This window comes from Apis florea, unplaced genomic scaffold (genome assembly GCF_048593485.1).
Source record: "Apis florea isolate Af1SG1 unplaced genomic scaffold, ASM4859348v1 contig_37_pilon, whole genome shotgun sequence".
Lineage (NCBI taxonomy): Eukaryota > Metazoa > Arthropoda > Insecta > Hymenoptera > Apidae > Apis > Apis florea.
Genome location: NW_028256861.1, coordinates 2,033,146 through 2,056,751, shown reverse-complemented (window position 1 = coordinate 2,056,751; position 23,606 = coordinate 2,033,146). Strand labels below are relative to the sequence as shown.

The following is a 23,606-nucleotide window of genomic DNA, read 5'->3' as shown; positions in this document are numbered from 1 at the left end:
CTCTCACAACTTCCATTCTCTTTCTCTCTCTCTCTCTCTCTCTCCCCCTTTTTCTATCTCTCCACTACTACTACTACCTCTTATTACGGTTTAGTGGATCGATCTAACATCAAAATGGAACCTCGTGTACCCACTGACCATTAAGGTACCATTATTCTTGCACGAGGAGAAATAAATTGGAGATTGGCCTGATTATTCGCGCCTTGAATCTGTTGTGCGCGCCAAGAACAGAGAGATTATTGTTATACCGGCTAATTGGGAAGATGGATATTTCTGCTTTAATCTGGAGGAGACGGTTTATTTCAATTTCGAAATATAAATTGGACCATTTAAAATCGTGTATTATTCTTGGCACGGTTTATTCCAGTTCTCCTTTCTCCTCTTATTTTTGGATCGTGAAAAGAGTTGAATTTTAGCTTTTTTCTTTTTATTTATTTATTCACTCGATTTAGCTTTTAATCCCGATTTAAGTGAAAAAGGGGGGGGGGGAAATAGAGGTAGCTATTAAGTTAAACAGTATCTTGTGTAACAGGATTTTAAATGGGGGATAAAAATATTTGCAACTAATTTGCAAACTCTGATAAGTCTCGAAATATAAAACTTTTACTCATTTTTTTCTTTCTAAAGAGTCCAAATTAGTGTAACAATATTTTCTGCTTGAAATATACTAAAAAAAAAAAAAAAAAAAAAAAACTATTTGTCTAAATCTTAATAATCACAATTTTAATAAAAGGCAAGTCTATGATTAATTCATCTAATCACACGACTAATAACATCTCTGCGAGATGTTAGGGCCAAAATGGCGTCGAAATTTTTAAATCTTTTCCAAAAGAAAAACCATTGTTATTCTCACAAAGCATGCATCACTACCGCTTCGAAAATAAATTAACACGGGCTCTTTTTTCACGAATCTCCTCGAATTCTTCCTCTTCCTCGAATACCTCGGCTGCTCATAAAGGAGGAAACGATCCACGAGAAGAAAGGAGAGGAGAAGGAGGAAGGCAAAAGAGGCTAGAGAAAGAGAGAGAAAAAAGATGGATGGCTGGTGGATGGTCCACTTTATTGCACCGTCGGATATTGTATAGCTTATGGTTACAGGTTCGGGTGAAAGCATTTTCCTTGTGAAACGAATGATCTATAGCGCTCGTGGTGAACGAATTTTTTTCCCCTTTTTTCCCCCCTTCCTCCCTCTGATTCGAGAATCTGGACAGAAACTCGCCGCACGGCGAGAATTACTCGGCGAAAACTTCTTGATCCTCCCCGGTTGAAACTTGGATTCCGGTTGATCGATTCGAACCCTCCACGAAAGTTCCTCGTCAATTTGAAGACGATTATAATTTTATAATCCGGCATCGGTGTAAAATCGTGTCGGGGCTTCGATCCTAACCCACAAACTCTCTGGATTTCTATCGATTTCGACTTCACCGAGGATATCATCGAGAGGTTATACACGGTGACTGGTAAATTTTGTACAGAAACCTCATCTAAAATACTGTTTTTTCACGTAAAAGGTGTTTCAAATATTTTTCGATAAATCTCGTAACTTGATTCAAGAGAGGATAAGTCGAATTTCGAAAATTCTTTCTGAATTCGATTTATATATTCAAAAGGACGACTCGTGAATTTTGGCGAATTTAACCTAACCTAAAAATCAATGGATTTAAGTAATAGATTGAATGGAGATTAGAAATATCAAATATTTTTTCATTTAAAAATTTTACAGTCATTTGTTTTACGTAGTTTAGTTTGGAAAACAAGTCGAACCTAACCTAAAAGTTAGAAAATTTCACGTGCTGTATAAATGGATTCCAAATATTTTCTAATAAATTTCACAGTATCGTTCGCTATTCTTTCTTCTTTTTCGTAACTTGTTATTATTTGAGAGAAAATAAATCGAATTTCGAAAATTCTTTCTGAATTCGATTTATATATTCAAAAGGACGACTCGTGAATTTCGGCGAATTTAACCTAACCTAAAAATCAATGGATTGATTCGAGTAATAAATTGAATGGAGACTAGAAATATCAAATATTTTTTCATTTAAAAATTTTACAGTCATTTGCTTTACGTAGTTTAGTTTGGAAAACAAGTCGAACCTAACCTAAAAGTTAGAAAATTTCACGTGCTGTATAAATGGATTCCAAATATTTTCTAATAAATTTCACAGTATCGTTCGCTATTCTTTCTTCTTTTTCGTAACTTGTTATTATTTGAGAGAAAATAAATTGAATTTCGAAAATTCTTTCTGAATTCGATTTATATATTCAAAAGGACGACTCGTGAATTTCGGCGAATTTAACCTAACCTAAAAATCAATGGATTTAAGTAATAGATTGAATGGAGATTAGAAATATCAAATATTTTTTCATTTAAAAATTTTACAGTCATTTGTTTTACGTAGTTTAGTTTGGAAAACAAGTCGAACCTAACCTAAAAGTTAGAAAATTTCACGTGCTGTATAAATGGATTCCAAATATTTTCTAATAAATTTCACAGTATCGTTTGCTATTCTTTCTTCTTTGTGTATGTCAAAACGTTCCGTAGATCTCCTATCCGAGAAATATTCTTGCAAAATTTTTCAAGAAAATATCTCACGTACTTTATTGCTTCGCTTTCCATTCATACCGGGTGTTCAAAAGTAAATGGAAAATTTAAAAGGTGATTCTCAAAATTAACAAACTTTATTATTTAGTATTTAGGGGGGTAGCTTTAATTTTATTTATAGAATAATATAATCTTTTTATATAATTTAACGATTTAACATTGATCATCTTGATACACAATCTACAATAGTTTAGTTAGAACGATAAAGAGTTGACGGATTCTTTCTCAATTTCCTTGTAAGAAGCGAGAGAGAAAAAGATATGAGAATAATAAGAAAATTCCAGAAAAAAATATCGATAAATATAGCCTCGCTTATTACCTGAACACCCTATATATATAGATCAGTCGTACGTAAAATTTTACTAACAATTTACTGTAATAGAAACTGATTAGCAATCAAGCAACAAAACATATCGTTTCAGAAACTTCAGATAAATATATTTTTTTATCTAATTATTTAAACCAATCATTGTAATATTTGACCAACGATATTGGCCAATATTCGAGCGACAGAAACTCGAACAAAAAAAATTTCACTCCAATAAGTAAAATTCGAGGAAACATAGGTTCCATGATAGCAGATCGATGCAAAACCAGATCGGCCACCCGGTATACCTGGCACGAATGCAGGCTGCGATCTGGTTGGACACAACGAAATATCCTAACCCTTCGACGAGATCTAGCTCGGCTTCCCAACACCTCCATCCTTCTCTTTTCGCCTCTTTGCCGCAACTTACACATCTTTGGGGAATGCTCGGTCCTCGAGGATCGGGTTTGTAATCCCACGGGAGTTATTGGATTCGGTTTGATCCAGTATTCGTTCGCTTTACCACCATATATCCTCGCCTTATTCCAGCCTGACCGGCATCGATTTCGTGCTCTCCATTTTTTTTTTTTTTCCCAAGGCAACAACGCGTTGCTAAATTAATTTGCTGCTCTTTTTGCGATCAACAACCCCTTTTTTTCCAATATACAATTTATAAAGTATGCGAATTTTGTGCATCTTTTTTTTTTTTTTATTTTCAGAATTTGAAATTAATTTGGCTAAATTCGGTTAATCAACAAGTGGATAATTTATGAAAATTGAAAAATTGATTTTGCAATATCGACAGGTTGTTTTACCTAAATGATGTAAGTGGATTTATGAATGTTAATAATAAATGAATTTATAATCGAAAATAAATAATTAATCGTGGATGAACGATAATAATGATAAAGACTATAGAGTCCAATTTTCAGAATGGGATACTTTTTATCTTTATCCATCCTAATAATAACAAAATTTACTTATATTAAGCATTTACTTATTTAAATTATACGAATGTACTATATATCTTGTTAGGACATTTATCACAGTTGTTCAGAAATTAACAAAATTCTCTAACAAATAATCGTGAAATAAATTTAAATATAAAAATCTCTGCTAAAACTCACAATTTTTTATATACAAAATTTTTATAAACAAAATTTGAATATTGTAAAATTTGTGTGCAGAGTTCTCGAGATACCAAAAAATTCGACTCCAGATGTCGCGAGCGTGCACAGATCGAAGCGAAGACGCCGACACGTTTTTACAAAAAAAAAAAAAAAAAAAAAAGAGAAGACCGATAAATCGCTATCGGCAATCAAAGGGCGACAATTTGAGAATCAAAGGGCGAAACCGCGATCAAAAAAAAAAAAAAAAGAAAGAAAAAGAAGAAGGAATGACAAAGCTCGCGACCTCGGGACAAGGCAACGAATGCAGAAGCAAAAAAAAAAAAAAAAAAAAAAAATAAAGGAAGAAAGAGGTGATCGGCAAACAGAGCCACCAAACCAAACCGCAGCCATCGTTGGAACGATGAAACAAAATATTTGTGCGGTTTCAACGATTTTCGTGACGCGCTTCACCAACTCCCTACAAAATTCAATTTCTCCAGGAAGATTCGTTTACCACCCGTTGCATAACATATCCGCCCACACACCGACTACGCGGTATGCTGTCACCTTGTCCTACATGCATATCTACAATATCATTCAAAAGTTTGGAAATTTGGATATTTTCCAATTCGTATTGTTGCAATCGAAACTTGTGCATTACGTATAAATATACAAAGTGTTTAACGTTTTCTTTGAAGGATCGATTTCTGTGGATAAAAAGAAACATGAATTGATATGGAGATATTAGTTAAGGCTTATTTATCTATATATATATATATATTTGTTAAGTTATAAGAACACTCGTGACATCGAGATTCTATCATTTTTTATTACCATGACTGTGTGTATTAAAGTGACAAATTTTTTTATTTTTTTAATGTAAAGGCAATAGTTGATCTTTCTTCTTTCTAAAATTTACTTGTAGAAACTAGTATGTAAATTAAAATATCAACCGAGCAATTGTCAGCTAAAAGAATAGGTTACGTTCGATTTGCGTGACCCTTGAATTTGATTAGATTCGTGGAGGAGAAACGAAGAAAATAGAGAACAATCGAGAAACCTGCTTATAAACTCGGGGGAAAGGCAGCAATATTTGGAAAACGAGAGGTTTTGACCGATGTTTCCGTGATTTTTCATCGATTCAGACCGAGAATGTTTCCCCCTTTTACCAAAGCAAAGGGATAGTTTACGGATAGAATTAGCTTTCCAACCCAATTTGTTCGAAATTGTGTAATCTAAATAACTTCGTATACCTTGTTGCGCAGAGGTTATGTCGAAAATCACGATACAAATTGAAGAATCTGATTCTTCGAGCAAAAAGTAAATTGGAAACGTAGAATAATAATTTTGATGAAAGATATGATGTATATATATATTATGTGAGTTAGACTTTATATAAAAAAAAAAAAAAAAAAAAAAAAAACTAAACCATTTGACATGTAACAATTCTTGCGTTAACACGAATCCAACAGCTTGATTACATCCAATCCAATTATTTTTTTCATCAACCTCCAACCTATTCTATAATCCAATTAACCTAATCGAGCTACATAACCTAACATTTATCACATTCAACTGTACACAATGTTACATTTAATCATACCTATCATATTCTAACCTATTCTACAATCCAATTAATCTAATCTAAAGCTTCATAACCTATTACATTCAACGTTACACATATGATCATTACGATCAAAAATCATAATTCTTTTCGTCACGTACGTAATGAAAAAAAGAAACCCGTGGCAAATTTGTTAATATTAACAATGAAAAATTATCGGATGGAAGAAAATATTTTCTTTCTACTTACTGACTAAGGTGAGAAAGGGTATGTGCTGTTGAAAATGGGGCGGGCTGCAAGCCTCTTCCGGCCTCGAGACGTCGCTTCCGGTCTGCACCTCTATCACGTGGCCGTCCCTCCGATAGAACGTCATGCACATGAAACCGCTCCGGCTGCGGGCAAGAAGAAGACAGCCGAATAAAAACCAACGCTTCCTAAACGTGAAACGCCCCACCCACGCGAACAATAACAATCCTGTTTACTCTGACAATGTACCGCGATTGTAGCGCGCGTCCGGCTCAACCCGATGCTCTCAAAACACGTGTATTATCCAAAGCTCTTTGCCCCCTCTTTTCTTTTTTTTTTTTTTTTTTTGCCCCCCTCGATTGCACCGATTCTTGCACCGTGTTTGCTTTAAAGAGAAAAAAAAAAAGGAAACACAGAGAGAGGAAAAAAGAGCGAAAACTTGCTATCTTTTTTTTTTTTTTTTTCAATCGGCTTGGACAAACGAAAGACAAACACGCAAGCTTTGGACAAGCTTCGTTTCGACTCTTTCGACACGTTAATCGATGAATATTTTTCCTTATGCTTTTTCAGGATAATTGTAAAAAGGGAATTCCAAGAATTTGGTGAACGAATAATGATGTTCATAGATATACACTATTAGCTAGGTATCTACTGAAGAATGGCGATCATAATTAATTAATTTTTCCACGAATTGTTGCAAAAGTAAGTAGGAAGTACTATAGAAGAACAATATACTCACCAGCCAACCGTGAAATGCGCGACCAACGTGGTCATCATCATCGTTTGAGCAACGCTAGATTGCTTGATGCTGTTGCACAGGATCTTCACGTCTTGATCCTCTTGTCCAGGAACGTACTGGCCATCCAGGGAACCGCTTTCGAATCTCGAGGAACTGGTGTTCAAACTGGTCACGTGCAGGGAAGCGTTCCGAGGATGGAACGTGTAAGATCTGGTGAGGTCGAGGGTGTGCCACGTCAGTCCACCGCTGGAATGGCCGGTCAACCAATTGGGGAATCGGCACTGGCCAGGTGGCGACACTGTAGATAAGCAGAGAATCCGATTTGTTTAATTCTGATTGTGCAAGAAACTTGATTCCAATTCTTTAGTTTGGATTTAATGGAGGAAATGTGTAAATAAATAATTTTAATTATTTTAATTATCGAGTCAAGTTGGCACACTTTGACGTGGTTTTTGACCATAAACCATCAGTGAAAAATCGATGCTTTTTAGTTAATGTTAGAAGAAAAGATTATTTAATTTAGAAAAATGTAAGATGATTTATTTTATTTTAATTATTATATCAATATATTAATATTTGTTGATAATTAAGCTACAAGATCTTCGAAATGACATTATTCTATCTTATGAACGTTTGTAACAAAAAAAATTTACAATAATAATATTCGAATTGTTTGCTCGAACGAATTTCTTGATCAAAATCAAATATTAATTTTCACATTGTTTGCGATGGAAGACGAATTTTCTTCATTATCAAAACTAATCACCTTTCCATCCTATTTCAATCTGCCTCCACTGATCGAACACTGAAGTTGGACAGAGTTGCTCCTTCGTTTTTAAAACGTATTTAGAATAAGAGGGCTTCGCGATTTCTGATTGTTCAACCTCTCTGATTGTTCGTTCGTTCTCTCTCTCTCTCTTTCTCACGTTTTTTTACTCCGTGTCACTTAAACGGTTCGTTTCAGCCGGTGCCGATGGAATATTTGAGAATGGGACGGGCGGACATTGGGTAATCGACTCGACCTTCGAATCGTTGCTTTAATTCCATTTCATCGAGCTCGATCGTCTCAGGTAGATGGAATCTAAGAGCCTCGGGGAGCTAAGAAGCGGAATTATCCTGATAATATTCGAGACGTGGCCCAGTACATTCTTTAAACGAATCCTGATTCTATTCCCTGAATGACTATGAATAATATATAAATATCGATGCATTTTTAATTAATTTTTAAATACGATAATATAAAATAATCGTAACAATATACATATGCAATACGTATAAAATAAATAAATATATATATATATATAATAATTCTTCATAAAATGGTATATTCACTCGTAATAAGGATAATTATAAAATTTAAAAATTATAATTTCATATTACTCGCAGAGAAGCATAACACTACCAGCGATGGCGATACTAGCGCCACGTGACTTCTAAGCAACTTATTAAATTCGCTGACACTAGCGCCACACCTAGCGTCTCTGTCTTTATACGAGAGAATAAATGAAAGTCTTCAACTTGTAATAACATTTGATTTCGCATTTTTTCAAACGCTTATTATTACACTTGCTTCTTATTTTCTCAAACTTTTTAAACACGTTTCGAACGATAGGCAGACCTGGTAGGTGAAAGGAAAGAAGAGATCAGGGCTGGTATAGAAGAGACGATCTTCGAAAAATTTCGCAGTCAACCCGCGCCGGACCATAAAGTTCTCGGCGTAGCGAAACGACAACCGATAAAACGTAGGTATTCGATAGCGAAACAGAATCGTTCGAGTGTACCCACCCCTCCCCTCCCTCTCTCCCCCCCTCTTCAACGCGTTCCACTTCCGGCTGGAAGGGAGGGAGGGAGGGGGGGGGTGTGTGTGTGTGTGCAAAATCCTCCCTCCCTGGTGAGAAGGAGCGCCAGCCAGCAGGGCTTCGATAGTGTCGGGACACCGATGGAAAAGGGTTGACGGAGGAAAATGGATAACAAAGAGGGAGCGAGCATCCGTAAAGAGGGAGGAAGAGGGAGCGCGGATATATAGGCTGATGGATAGATGGAAAAGAGAAGCGAGATAGGATGAGACAAAGAGGGGAAGAGGTGGGGAATGGCCAGGTTGTAACGACGTGAGGATAAAAGACGTGATGTAAAAAGTGGAGGGGGGGATGCTCGAAGAGAAGACGTGATATTGTAAAGTGGAGGTGAAATTGTTGGAGGTTTTTGAAATATTTTGATGTATAGTATAGATTTGATTATTGGAATATTCTTGTTTTTACTTCATCATGCATCCTACTTTTCAAATGTTTCTTTTATTATTTATACGCTATTTGTTCCATCTTTTTGGATTGTGACAATCTTATGAAAATATTATATGATAATAAACGAAATTTAATTTTCTTTATTTATTCAAACGGCGATAATTATTTTGCAAAAAATTTATTTATTTTCATTGCTGTTGCGTGAATATTATCATTTATTAATCAGGCAAAATCATAATATAATACAATAATAACGCATAAACAAATTATATATATGAAATAATTACGAAATAAATAACATCTAGTTGCTTCAAAAAATATATATTTCAAACAATACACTCGCGTCTGAATGCTGCTACTTGTTCACTTGTTCAAGCTAGGGAAGAGAGAAACAGATAGAAGATTGACACAGTGTACGTTTCGGCCATTTTTATGGCACGTAAAAGCATTGTTGCCCGGCCTTGGAAAAGAATGGAAATAATTCAACCTTCCCCATCGATAAGTCCACGCGGGACATGGACGAGATACAAATTCCGCGATCGTAAAAATCGTATGGCATTTCCCTTGTTTTACTTGTTGTCGTCCCTTTTATCTTCTCGTGGTATCAACCCTATCTTTCTCTCTTTTCCTCCTCGATTTCGCACGTACATTCCGGCACAAAAATCGTAAAACATTCTTTCTCGTTAATAAAATTTCATTGCTTGTCTCTGCAATTTAAATCATAAGCGTTATCATGGTCGCATTTTATGAATCGTGGATAACGAAATAAGGTCTAATAACGTGATTCCTTGATCATTAGATTTTGGGCCAAGATTTTTTGATATTTTTAAGACACCTCTTCTATCCACTCTGGCATCTAGAATTTTTAAATATATCGATATACAGAGAAATTTTATACTCTTCCATATTTCTTAATTTTTCCCCAGTTTCGAATTCTCAGAATAACGCGAATCGTCCACTTTTGAGCGTGCACGTACGCGCCTCTTTTCCACTCCCCTCCCCCCCAATTCTGTCCTCGGTTATTCCCTCCTCCGTGTATTGCCAATCTGCATTTTAACGATATCGATAAAAAGAAAATCTGGCTGGAAGTTGAATTTGAACTGAACGATGCAAAAAGGTCGTGGGGATGGTGTTGCGATTGATTTCTAATATTCCAAGCTCTCTCCAAGTTTCTCTCGTCAATAACGAAGCTCGAGGGTCGACGAACGTTCGCGCCAGGCGGACGACTTAAATTCACTTACTTGGAACTTTTAACGAAATCGGTAATTGTGTTTGACTGCGAAGAGAAATCTTTCCACTGTTAATCGCCGGGTTAAAAGTTTCCAAGATGATGTTTGAGCCAGCCGTTTAATTTCATTTGCATCAATGGGACACAACGCGTATACAAATATTGAGATTCGTAGTTTTTGTCGACTCACTATTGGATTATTGTATTATTGAATTAATTTAAGTGAAAAATGCCCCAAAAACTTAACCACAATCTCAAGACCGCATCTTTAATCCAAGGAACCAACCAACCAATCGATTGATTTTATTTGTCCATAGTAGACATACTCGCCAAATATTATAGCTTACAGGCGGAAATTTCGGAGCACGTTCGTTCGATTAACGAGAAGGTTCACCGCCCGTAATTGCCTATTCGAGGAGAGGGGTTGCCTGGTTGAGGCACTCCTTACTCCAAGACATCCTCCACCCTCCCTGTGTCGAGCTCCCTTTCTGCCCGTTAAACCGCACGTTTCGAGCAGTTATGAAAACGCAGTCGAGTAATTTTCCCGGGGTATTGACTCTGGCTGTGGAAGAGTCCAGGCTAATTGAACAAACTTTCGAGTCGGCCTGTGGGTGCAGTTAAAGGTACTCGACGGCGTGGATCGTGGAAAGAAGAGGAGGTGGCGGGGGAGGAGGTGATGGAAGGAATGAGACGTGGCTGGAGGGAAAAGCGGAGGAGGGAAAAAGATTTAATGTTAATCCATTTTCCGGGGGCTCGAGTTCTCGACCTTCTCTTCCCGTTGCTCTCTTTTCGTTTCTCGAGCCCCACGAGGATCGAGACATTAACGCTGTAACGACTCGGGGCTCGCAGAAGCATGATACGTCGAACGAATTGATAAAATTTTGTTCTTGTCACGTTTGGAAGGGAAATATAATGATTGGAGTATTTTGAGAAATAAGAAATGCTAGTAGTTAATAGTCACGTGGCGCTAGTGTCGCTGGTTACACTGTTAAGGATAATGAATATATAAAATTGGTCTTAAGTCTTAACTACATTTAATATTCATGCAATAGAGCGAGTAATTTAGAGAAATTTTCAATGACTGGTTATTTTCAAATTTCACGTCAAGAGATAGTAAGTAATTTAATTAATATTGGGTAGTAGTAGTTAATAGCCACGTGGCGCTAGTTTCGCGTTATAAGTGTTAAGAATCGTGAAGAATTTAAAAATAATATCGTTTCATGAGATAGATATACTCATTTATGTATTCAATTATATATAACAATTACGAGATTTTTAAAAATAATTATGAAAATTAATTCGTCTGAAAAATGTCTGTTAAAATTAATCCATTCGATTAATGTTTAATTTTACTTTGTTTCATTTATAAAACTATTCATAGAAGAACTCAAATTCCAATTTGTCAATGTTCTTGCATATTAATCATTTGTTGCAAAATAACTAAACTAATTAATAAAAATTTCAAATATTTTGAGATTTTTATAAAAAATTTTAAAAGATCAAATTGTTAGAAAATTGCTTTTAACCATAATTCGATCAAAATATAAATTTTGAGTTATTGCAGCAAAAAATAACAATTGATTTTTCTCAACCAACTCGATAAATGTAATAAATGTAAATATTTTGAATTACGTCACTGTTGCAACAAATAACCGACATCTCTTTGATTAATGATTGGGATACGCTTGATCTTATTACCAGTGTCGCCCTCTACCTCTACTTTCTCACTCCAGCACTACTCTCTCTCTCTCTCTCTCTCTCTCTCTCTCTCTCTCTCTCTCTCTCTCTCTCTCTCTCTCTCTCTCTCTCGATTTAAAACGATTCTGCAAAGAAAGTGGCGCGGTCTTGAAGCGACAAGACTGCGGGGCGCCGCTTAAAGCGCGAGATCCTGCAAATCTACTGAAGTGAAATCCGTTAACGAAGTTTGCCGTGAAACTGTACGCGGTAAGATACGGGCTAGCAAACTTTGGGAGAAGAAAGTGTAGGAAGAAAAAAGAAAAATTACGGAAGAGAGAGAAAATGCGGTGGTGGTGGGGGAGGGGGGGGGGGGTTAGAGGAGCAGCAAATATTTCTGCTTCGCGTTGTGGGCCGCCATTTTGACACGTTCTCTCAATACCGGACAGTTGAATATCTCGAACCACGTGATTCCTACAACGACACACACTTGTTTTTCTCACACGTGGGTGTTTCCAAAAGAATATTTTCTTCTCTGTAAATTTATTCCTAAATACATTTTCTTTAAATATATTTTCTTCGTTTATTTATACAGTCAATCACAAAAACACGATGATCCAAAAAGATTTATGAGATTTATAAATATTTAGAATCTTCATCCAATGTTACGTTAGTCTCTAAAGACAGTTAGTCTCTAAAGTCAATGATTAAATTCATACGTATAATACTCTAATCGACACACACTCGAGGCGAAAACAATTGCACGCACCTTTCATGAGCGTCATGGTCCGAGACCCCTCCATCGGGCTGAACAATCCGTTGCAAGTAGCGTCTCCGCTCTGCGCCACCCGGTATATCTCGGCCGCGCCCTCGGGCACCGGTCCACTCTGCAAACCGACATCGTGATCCATGGCTCCTATGCCCATGGCAGCTCTGTGCAGATTGCTCTGCACTGTCTGCCCGGCCTTCTCGTAGACGAAGCATCGGTATCGATCTTCGTTACTGGACGCGTGTCCGTGATGCAAACGGCCGACGAGGTAGCGGCTGCTACCCTCCTTCCAGGTGGCCAGACATTCCAACTCCTCGACTGAAACGGGCATAAACAAACTATTTTTAAACAAAAGTCGATGACAGTTAGCACGAGTTTGTCCGGCAGGCTTCCGTTTTTAAAAATTCTTTCTGATAAACAGTTTTTTTCACTGTGAACGAGATTAAAAATTACAAGTGAATTGAAACTAACTGATAACTGTCAAAGTGAGATTGTTGTAGGAGTACGTTTGAGAATTATTACTTTATATTCGAATGATTTGATCTCTTGGAGAATATTATTCTCTTCCTAAAATATAATCATCTGATGCATAGAGAATTGTTTTTGACAAATTATGAAACTCGTTGATACCTTTGTTCTGAAATTTCAATTCAACTTTTTCAATTTTCTCTTTCATTCACTTAGACGATAGAAACATAGAAAAAGACAACTCCTTTGGCTAACCCAATCAAATTTCAATTCCACCATTCCATAAGTGTTCCACTCTTCGATACTCGTCCAACTTTGTCGAGTAATCAAATGTCATCTACTGTGTTCAGAGATGGCTTTTGTTTAAAAAAAAAAATAAAATAGACAAAGAATTTATATTTCCAGAATATACGACTATCTAATAATTAAAAAAATACCTTTCAAGAGAATCCAGAGTAACCGCCGCCACTACATCACGTATCCCGGATAAAAATTATTTTTCAACAAAACCAGTTTCGCCGTACACGCATCGAACAATCGACGAGGCTAATCTCGATCGGTGCAGAGTTTCAGGTTATCCTGTTTCGATCGTACATCCTCGCGATTCTGGTCCTTTGTAGCATGACGCGTAGCGCCAAATTGAACACCAGTTACATTTATTGGAAAATTCGTTTGACACGATTTTCTAGCCACTTCCTCCTTTTTTTTTTTTTTTTTTTTTTCGTCAACTCCTGGTTCGGGATGACGATGCTTCACTAACGAAACGATCATACGCGTAACTGCTTTCCACGCATAGTGGCGATCAGGGTTGGGTTCGAACGAAAATGTATGGAAAAAGATTGTGTTCTTTGTTGTTGAATAAAGTTCGATTTGGTAAGGTGAAACGTGTTTGTGCATTGCTGGAGATTCGTGAAATATTTTCTTGTTTTTTTTTTTATATAGTTTTATCAGATGTTTGCAGATAAAAGTTTCGTTTCAACCGACACATAATCCGGTATACATCTGTACAACATATTGTTCGACTTGTAGGGCGTTAATAGTGGTATGGGGCGAGTTTCGATTCCACGAAAGACACAAAACATAGGTAACTCTGATTGGAAACTCGGTTGAACGACGAAAAGTTATGACCGGGAACAAAAAAAAAAAAAAAAAATAACAAAACAGAAATTCCATCCGAAGCAGTCGGCATCAAAACTATGATATTGTATCATTGGAATAATTTTCTGAAACACCAACTTATTCATATTTCTTTTGGTAAAATTTGAATAATTCCTCGATTGACCATTTTATTAAAATATTTGTCAATTCAATTTTATTTGAGATCATGCGTATTGGATGTAAAATTAAGTATAATTGATGTAATATCTTTTGATTGAAAACAAAGTTTTGATTCCAATGTTTATTCTCTTGACATTATTTCATTTTAGCGAGACATTTATATGTAATATCTTTATACGAGAAACCGACGCTAAAATAAAGAATTTTTCCAAAAAGTGGAGATCAATGGTTATATTTTAGCTAGCATTAAAATAAATATGAAAATATCACCAAGTGAACATTATCCAATTACATTGCCCGATTGTTAATAGATGTTGTCAGATTGATCTTAACCTCATTCAAGGCCTCGCTATGACGAATCACACAGTCTGTGTCAGTGCAGATAGACCTTTATTCTTACGAAAGTATATGGGCCAATGGAGGCTTCTCTATCTCTGCCTCCGATTCTGTCTTCAAGACGATGCGGATGAGACGTTGCAGACAATGTTTGCCAGTGCAAATAAGCCTCAACCAAAAAGGCAGCAGAATTAACAACATCCATCTTTTTTGTCTTATAGACACTGTACAAAGGACAATTGCTGGGATAATACCTGCCAATGTAAATAGGCCTTAACCCCATTCGAGGCTTTATTCTTACGAAGCTAGACGGGGGGGGGGGGGGGCCAATAGACGCTCGTCCATCTCTATCCAACTTCAAGATGATACTGGCACGGTCTGCAAACAATGTCTGTCAGTCAGTGGAAAGGCCTTAACCTCGTGCTCGATGCTTTGTTGTTACGAAACTGCATGATGGATCAATAGATACGAAAAAGGCAACAAAATTCCCTTCTCTATCTCCTCCGCCTCTATCATCCAAGATGAAATTCGACGCGGAAACTCGATGAAACGAGGCTTCCACAGCGTATGCTCCGGAATCTGGACCGGGTGAACGAGCTTTTTCCCCTGGAATCCTCGCAAATTGCTCACGGTGTCCTCAGGATCAGGAATCAAAAAAGCTTTGCCCCGGCTTCCTACCTCGGGAGAAGGAACGAAGAATGATAAGACGAGAAAAAGACGGAGCAGTGGTGGAGAGAAAGAGAGGGAAAAGCCGACTTTTCCGCGAGATGTGATTTAGATACGCGCCTCTGAGATCCCAAAGCCTGCCTGGTTAAAGATCGAGGTGTCCATCCGGGACAAGATCAGTCGATAACACAGATCTCTTTACCTCTGTGACCTCTCTCGAGGATCCAGAGTCTTCCGCCGTATCTGGACCGATAATTGTTGGTTTCTTCGTATCGATGGCCTCCTTCTTTGCTAACCTAGCAAAGCTTGCCCACTTCCAACGGATGGGCTATCATTTTCCACGCGGAAATCTCGCTTCTCGTTGGATCCTCGTCTCTCTGTCGTCTCTGTCTTTGAATGGCTTCGTTTCGAGTATCGGAGACTTCTTCTCCGAACGTGAGGGGACGAAACTTTATTTTTAGATTTTTCATATACCGAGTTTTCGATATTCTTATCTTGAATAATTACAAATCTAATTTTATTTTCAATATAAAAGGGGGGAAGGAATAGAAATCTCTTATAAATTTTAATTATAATTCTGCCAACACGGAGATAATATCGAACAGATTGAGAATCTGGTTATTGTTCCAAGTTAAGTCGTTAAAATGGCACAGGGGACTTAGTTGTATTATCGGCTATCCGGCTTTTTCGCAATTCATTTTGAACTAAGCTTTCAACCTCTTTGATTAATGCTTTTCACGCTTCGTTTTCACGCGACTTTTCACTCCATGCGCACTGTATTCACCGGATGATATATCGTTCCATCTGTAACGCGAGTAATCGGCCAGGCCACGTTGTTTTATACGATTTCCACGATATCCTATCGTAAATCTAAAGAACATTATATCCACGGGAGAACAACAAGTAGCGCTAGTAGTATCGAAATCGAGGATCACTCGACATCGATAAACGACGAGGGGAGAAAAAGGAACGTGTAACTTTTGTTCGCCCGAAATTATGTCGCACCGGGTATATATAAAGCTGCATTTTCTAGCGCGTCCAACCGGCACAACGTTCTATGAAAAAACAATTTCGCGGCACTTTGCGCCACTATATGCAAACACGCGAGAGGCGTCGTTTGAAAAAAAAAAAAAAAAAAAAAAATTTAGCTCGTTTCACGGAGAAAGATCAGAGTTGAAAACGTTCAGGATATTTATACGCCTAATTATATGCTGATTCCACGAAAAATTTTCTAAAACATAAACTTTCTTTTCAGGGAAAAACTCGTTCGAGAAATTCACATGCCTCCTATTGTTTCGACGATCAAATTATATCCTTTCACTGGACGGACAACAAGTTTCACTCTCGTTCAAACCTATGAATTTCGCAACTAACCTAACCCGACTTAATTAAGTTTGAATTATGCCGACGATTTGCTTTCGGCCGACACTCCACAAAGGAATTAACCGGCATCAATCGGCGCACAGTTTACTCTTCCTCTCTTCCTTTCCTCCGAAAACAGGCGTTCAATTTAATAACGAGGGTTATATACCATCCCCCGAATCATCGAGCTCAAAGCTGGGACGCGAACAATTTCGCGAAATTGCATTGCTGCAACGCGTGATATTAGGCCCACGCGTGAACAGGTGTCAAAGTTTCCTATTCATTCACGGTAACACGGTCTCGTTAATGCCCGATAATTAACCGCGTTTCGAGGTCACTTGGGGTCAACTCGACCGATTAATTTATAACCGGAAGAACTGTTGTCGATCGAAACTGTGCTTCCAACCTGTGCTTTTTTCCTCACGTACCTTCAATTAATGCAAACAAATAATGGTGGAAATTACTAGTTCGCTTCGTCATCCTAGGGGAATTTCAATGATAAGCTGGGGTAAATAAGCCTCGACCTCGTTTCTGTGACAAGTTTGTAAAAAAAAACTTTTTCTTCGCGATTTCCCGCACGAATAATTTACGAATAAAAGTAGTGGCAGGTGGAAATCATTCGCGGCTTGTTCGCGAAGCTTGGAAATCCGTGTTTCGCCGCGTCAAACGTGTCGATACAGAGATCATACGCGAGCGAGAGATGGATCTAAAAGAGCATCTGTGCTAGCTTGTTCTCTGTTTTTTTTTTTTTTTTTTTTTTTTTTTTTTTTTTTTTTTTTGCCTCCACGCGCGTGTGTTTTGCATCGAAGGTTAATTCGATTTAACGCGATACGGTCGAGCGTTTTCGCGCAAAATGTCCATCAAAATAAAAACAATTTCGGTCGGATGTAACCGACGAGACGGGTCTTCCTCTGGCAGCCAGGGACACGAGTCGAGTCGATCACGATCACGAGGAATTTTCAAAAGTTAAATCGATCCCTTTGTGTATCCCGTATCGTGAAATGTGCCCCTGCCATTTTATAAATCGCGGTTATCCAGCTTTTCTCCTCGGCCGACTCTACGTACCGGGTGTCCAATTTTATTCTATCGAGAATCGAAATTGAGTGAGAAAACGTTCGTGATGAAAGTATGTATGATTTAGAGCAAGTTGTTAGATTGTATTTCAAAGGTGTTGCGTTATTTTTTCTTTTTTTTTTTTTTTTAATGAGTTTTTTCTGTGTCCATGAATTAATCTTTCTATTATTATTTAAAAAGGGCAGAATTTTGAGACTCTTCCTCTTTTACTTTCTATATTCGACAAAATTAAAGTTCAACACGAAAAGAGTTTTAATCAGGATAAATTTCAATACTGTATTTTTTTTTTTTTTTTTGTATTTGAAAAAAAAGCTCTAAATTAAATTTCAACAATTTGATTTCTCTCGAAACCATTCAATTCCTAACAATTATTACTTTTCTCGCGATCAAATAATTCTCATTTATGGCTCAAGAACTGGACACGCTGTATATACCCGTAAACGACACGAATACTATCCGCCAAATTACCAGATCCAGACTGCCCCCGTCTCTTAACAATTTCCTTCCTGCATTTCGAACCATCACCAGAATTTTGCACAACCGAGATAGTTGAATTTTTGGCCAACTGCCTGCAAAGACGGTCAACCGTGAAACTTCCCTTATTCGTTATTTGGTCTGTTCGTTCGTTGGTCCATTAAGATTGCTCCCCCCTCCCTGGCTCGATAGGAAAAAGGGATGGAGGGGCCCTTCGAAAACTGTTCGCGCCTGGCTCTCTCTCGATCGAGAATCCAACCCCGCCACGAAAGTTTAACGAAGTCGAAATGGAGCAAAACGAGTCCCGTGGTTTCGGCGACCGGGAGGGGGAGCTTCGTTAGGGAGTGAAAAGGGACGATTCTCGGCTCGTTCGGCCATTTAACCCTGTCCCTCGTTCCCCAACGACGTGCTTCGTAAACGGCCCGCTGCTCGAAATATTTCGACGCTTTTTTGGGTAATTTCGGGGAAGAAGGATTGTTATTTAAATTATGGGAAAGTTGTTTGTGAATTTTTATCGGTATTGATGTCGTTTTTTTTTTTTTTTTTTTTTAATTAAAAGAATTAACGCAGTGATGCAGAATTTCATTGTTGAATTTTACTCGATATGGGAATATAGTATCGTTGAAAGTTAGGATCAAAAACCAGAATAGATTTCATAATGACGAATGAGAGAATTTTCTTATTGCGTTATATCATGCAAAAATGATTTCTTATGAATGATTCATTAAATTCATTTTTTTAATAAATAAGCAACAATAATATATACGATATAAACAATTCAAAGGGTTAAGATTATTTCAAAATAATATCGGGCTTGTCAAATCCTCGATAACATCTGTATATTTAATATTCATAAATATGTGTAATATAATACTTTCACAAATTCTCTCAAAGATTTAACTCGTCTCGAATTAAAATTTTAAAATAATATCAGACTTTTTAATCTTTCTAAATTCATAACAAGATTTTTTATTGCAACGCTTTTATAAACGTTCACAATTTACTAATAACTCTATTAATATACGTTGACAAATACGTGCAACATAATCTCTCAAGCATTTAACATTTCGAATTAAAATTTTAAAATAATATCAGACTTTTTAAATCCTCTTGACAAGATCTTTTATTACAATATTTTTATAAACGTTCACAATTTACTAATAACTCTATTAATATACGTTGACTAATAACTCTATAATATACGTTGTGCAACATAACCTCTCAAGGATTTAACGTCTCGAATTAAAATTTTAAAATAATATCAGACTTTTTAATCTTTCTAAATTCTTAACAAGATTTTTTATTGCAACGCTTTTATAAACGTTCACAATTTACTAATAACTCTATTAATATACGTTGACAAATATGTGCAACATAACCTTTCAAGGATTTAACGTCTCGAATTAAAATTTTAAAATAATATCAGACTTTTTAATCTTTCTAAATTCTTAACAAGATTTTTTATTGCAACGCTTTTATAAACGTTCACAATTTACTAATAACTCTATTAATATATGTTGACAAATATGTGCAACATAACCTCTCAAGGATTTAATAGGAGTCGAATTTTCAAATCCTCGACAAGATCTCTATTCAATTCGGTATTGATTCGCATAATATTTTATTATAATAATACTTTTAACAAACGCAATTTACTTAATATAGGCGCGACATAACCTCTTAAACGGTTAAGATAATTTTTAAAAGCTTGATGCAATATATAGACCGAGAATGTGTCACGGTTAACGTCAACGTTCTTACAGAATCCTCGGCAAGACATCCCCGATAAGATAGGAACGTGACAAGTTCGACGTGTCGTCGACTTATCGTTTTTCCTGCCCGTCCTTCCGTTTAATTTTCCACCACAGAAATCGTTAGCTCCCCTCCCTTATCGGATGTGCGTTTAATGGCGGATGGCCGCCTCCCCCCTTCACCGGAAATCGAGCTCCGGGCCACGACTAACGAATGCACGGGGGCGAAAATCACGTCTAATCGGTGCCCGACCCCTGACCCTTTGAACCATTAATCGAGCTCACAGGAGGAGGTGGGGGAGGAGGAAGAAGGATTCGAAAGTTTCGAGTGTCTGCCCCCCCGTGTCCAACCCCCGAATCATAGTTTCTTAAGTGTGACGATTTCGAAAAGGGGGGGGGGGGGTTGGGATTATAAATGTCGTTCATCCAAAGAGTCGTTTAATATTCATCCCTTAACCCGTGGAGGGGATGTTTAAGCGGTCATTGAACGGATCCATTTCGAGAAAGATTAATCGCGAATGCAGAGATAAGTTTTCATTCGAAACGATTGGTTTCACTCGAGAATGTCGATTATTTATTAATTTAAATCTGGGTAAAAGGGACTAATTAATCATATTACGTTAATCGTTTCATTGCAATTATTTCAATTAATTGTAAATCCAACGTGCTATTTTTTTTTATTAATTTCAATTTACGAATCTACGAAATCGTGATAAAGAATGCAAATGAGGTTATATTATTGAATAGAATATTAAAAGAATAGAATCGATAAAATATTGATATAGAGTAGACGATTATGTTATTAAACTACCGTACAATGCTATATTAATATCGCATTATAACTTACTTAATACCGTACCGTGCTTATTACTTGTTAAACCTATATAGGCTACTATATATGATATACTCTATTCGTACGAAGTATAAGCTATATACCGCGTTAGTTGTAATATCGAAAAGTTGGTCGGATGGCTAATTTCTCATCCTCGAGAACAGTATCGAGAATCTATTAAATCTATAGAGCACCAAAGTGCAATATTCTATAATAAGAGAGAGCTTACCTGCGCTCTCGGAAGCCGATATGTCGGGGCACGCCTGGTATCTGAACAGCAGTCTGCTATCATCGGTGCAGGTGTCGACATTGCTGACTGGCACAGAGCAGGTCCCGTGACCACGGTTGTACGAGAACGTCATGGGTCCACGAAAAGGGCAGGGCACGGGTATCGCCTCCTCCCGGAACATCGAATAGAGCAAGGCATCTCCTGTGATGTACGAGCACAGCGATGACAGGGAGTTTCTGCTGTGGCAGTAAGCTGTAACGATCGATGAAAACTTAAAATTAATCTTAGATATCGCTTTCGATTAAAATTATTATTCCTTCAAAGTCTACTTTATTTTTCTAATTTCCCTATCCCCTTTCGAGGATAAATTCGAAAAGTGGTAAAGTAAAAGGAATAATTAAATGGATAAATAAATAAATTTACGAGGATTGTATATTAGGCGTTAGTTAATAGTCAAGTGGCGCTAGTATCGCTATAAGTTCAGTACATGTCCATGGCTCCTTCGATTTCCTAATCTTTCAAGAGAGCCATCAAATACTTTCTTGCTTCTTTTCTTCACTACTTACAAGAGTTGTATATTAGGCGTTAGTTAATAGTCAAGTGGCGCTAGTATCGCTGTAAGTTCAGTATATGTCTATGGCTCCTTCTTAATCTTTCAAGAGAGACATCAAATTTTTTCTTGCTTCTTTCTTGCTTCTTTTCTTCACTACTGATATTTGTATGTGTACAAAGTACGTGTAGTTCGACAACAAGTCTAGAGCGGCATCTAGTCACGTGTACGCGACACGAGGATGCATTAACTTTCGTCGAACAGCCATAAGTTCTTTTCGTGTACAGGCAGAGGGTGACAGGAAGTCGGGCCTGGTGGAGGGGGATATTGCAGACGATGACGAATCTTTTTGAGTAGGAAGTTCATGGCCGGGAGTAACTTTAACCGAGGATATTCTCGGCGATTTCTTTCTTTCCGGTTGGAAAAGTGGCGCTAGCATTGGGACGCAACTTTTCCACGCGCAGGTGTTGCCATGGCTCGAGAAAAATAGGATCGACTATCCAAGCTTCTTTTCTCTCTCTCTCTCTCTCTCTCTCTCTCTCTCTCTCTCTCTCTGTCTTTCTTTTTTTCTCTTTTAAATCAGAGATAACAAATCTGTTTTTTCAAAGATTTTATATCTACTAGGAGGGAGTATATTATCGAGACGATGAAATGTAATAAGAGAAAGAAAAATCCTATATCCTATCAAAAAAGCCAATTGTCATTATCGTGTTAAAAATAAATTAAAATAATATTATTCTTCCCTTGTCATAACATTACATTTCCACGTTGTATTGAAATTAATTTTTAATTTTCTCGATTCTTTTCCATCTTTTTTACCTTATCCTTCGAATAAAACTTCAAAGTGTTATTCTCGATTTGTATTTTTCATAATTTTCGAGAGAGTGTTTTCAAGCTACGCAGAGGTGAATTCGATTTCACCGTGAATCGTAAACACGAATGAATCGTTCCAATCGGTTCTGCCAACAATGACAGACATTCCTTCCTCCTTTTCTTTTTTCTCTTTCTAACACGCGTGGAAATCGCTCACGCGACAATATCCCAGGGGAAGGGAAAAAGAAAAAAAAAGAGAGAGAGAGAGAGAAAGAAAGGGGCGGGAAAAAGAAAAGAAAAATATCAACGGGGGTTGGAAACCATTAAATCGCTGCCAATGACCGTTTCATTGTCTTTCCTCCTCGCTCCGGTGTCGTTTATCTTCCAGACCGATCCTGCATCGTTTTTATAGCAGTTTATGACGACGTAGGATTGTATTTTCAAAAGAACCATCGATTTCTCCCCGCGAACGTTTTACGCGTAATATATCGTAACTCTCCATCAATCGTGATTCGAATACTGAATTTTTGTCGTTTCGAACATTTCCGGTTTTTCACCTCCGGATTTACGATCATTGCCGAAATTGATGGAAAATATTTCGAGAATGTGAAATTATCGATCGGACCTCTCTCTCCCTCTCACTCTCACGAAGGAACAATTATCACGAATATTTGTCCACAATTCTATTCCAGAATATATACTCCATTCTCTATACTTCTTTCTATATACTATATTCTATATATTTCTATATTTTTCTATACCCTATGTCTCTTATCGCATACGTATTATATATAGTCTATTCTGTACACTTTTGCGTATTCTCTATACTATATTCTAAGAAATTATTCGAACGAACGAACGTATACTCTATTCTTTATACTTTTTTATCGTACTCTGTTCTATATTTTTTTTATATTTGGTTTTCTTTTTATCACATATGTTCGAACATATTTAGACAAATACACGTAACCTTACGACGTTTGACAACTGTCGTAAAAACAAAAAAGGGAAAAGAAAAAAAAACGAGAGAAAATGGAGAAGAGGGAAGGAAAAGTCGGGGACAAGAACGTAGGCAGATGTAATTTTCAAAGGTTGGAAATGGAAAAAGTGCAATGTCGTGTCTTCCTTCTGTTTCCAACTTCCCTGTTATTTTTCCTGTCGACTCATTTATTTATTTATTCTCGCGTGAACGTCGACTTCGTGTCATCCTTTTTTTCTTTTTCTTTTTTTTTTTTTTTTTTTTTTTGCTCCCGTGTGTCCGCCTCAAATTTTCATCGTCATTTATTCGTTAT

The 23,606-nt window shown here is 37.0% G+C and overlaps 1 protein-coding gene across 6 annotated transcripts in view; it reads right to left on the bottom strand.

The window, feature by feature from the left end:
- LOC100870258 (uncharacterized) overlaps nt 1-23,606 on the bottom strand; it is a 304,187-nt gene that overhangs the window by 50,048 nt on the left and 230,533 nt on the right. For all 6 annotated transcript variants that reach the window (XM_086916167.1, XM_086916166.1, XM_086916168.1 and 3 more), the window contains 4 exons: nt 20,952-21,203; nt 12,482-12,799; nt 6,571-6,868; nt 5,835-5,977 (listed from right to left, as the gene is read on the bottom strand). In XM_086916167.1, the coding sequence (XP_086772293.1) occupies nt 5,835-5,977; nt 6,571-6,868; nt 12,482-12,799; nt 20,952-21,203 (1,011 nt within the window). The remainder of the gene's footprint in view (nt 1-5,834; nt 5,978-6,570; nt 6,869-12,481; nt 12,800-20,951; nt 21,204-23,606) is intronic.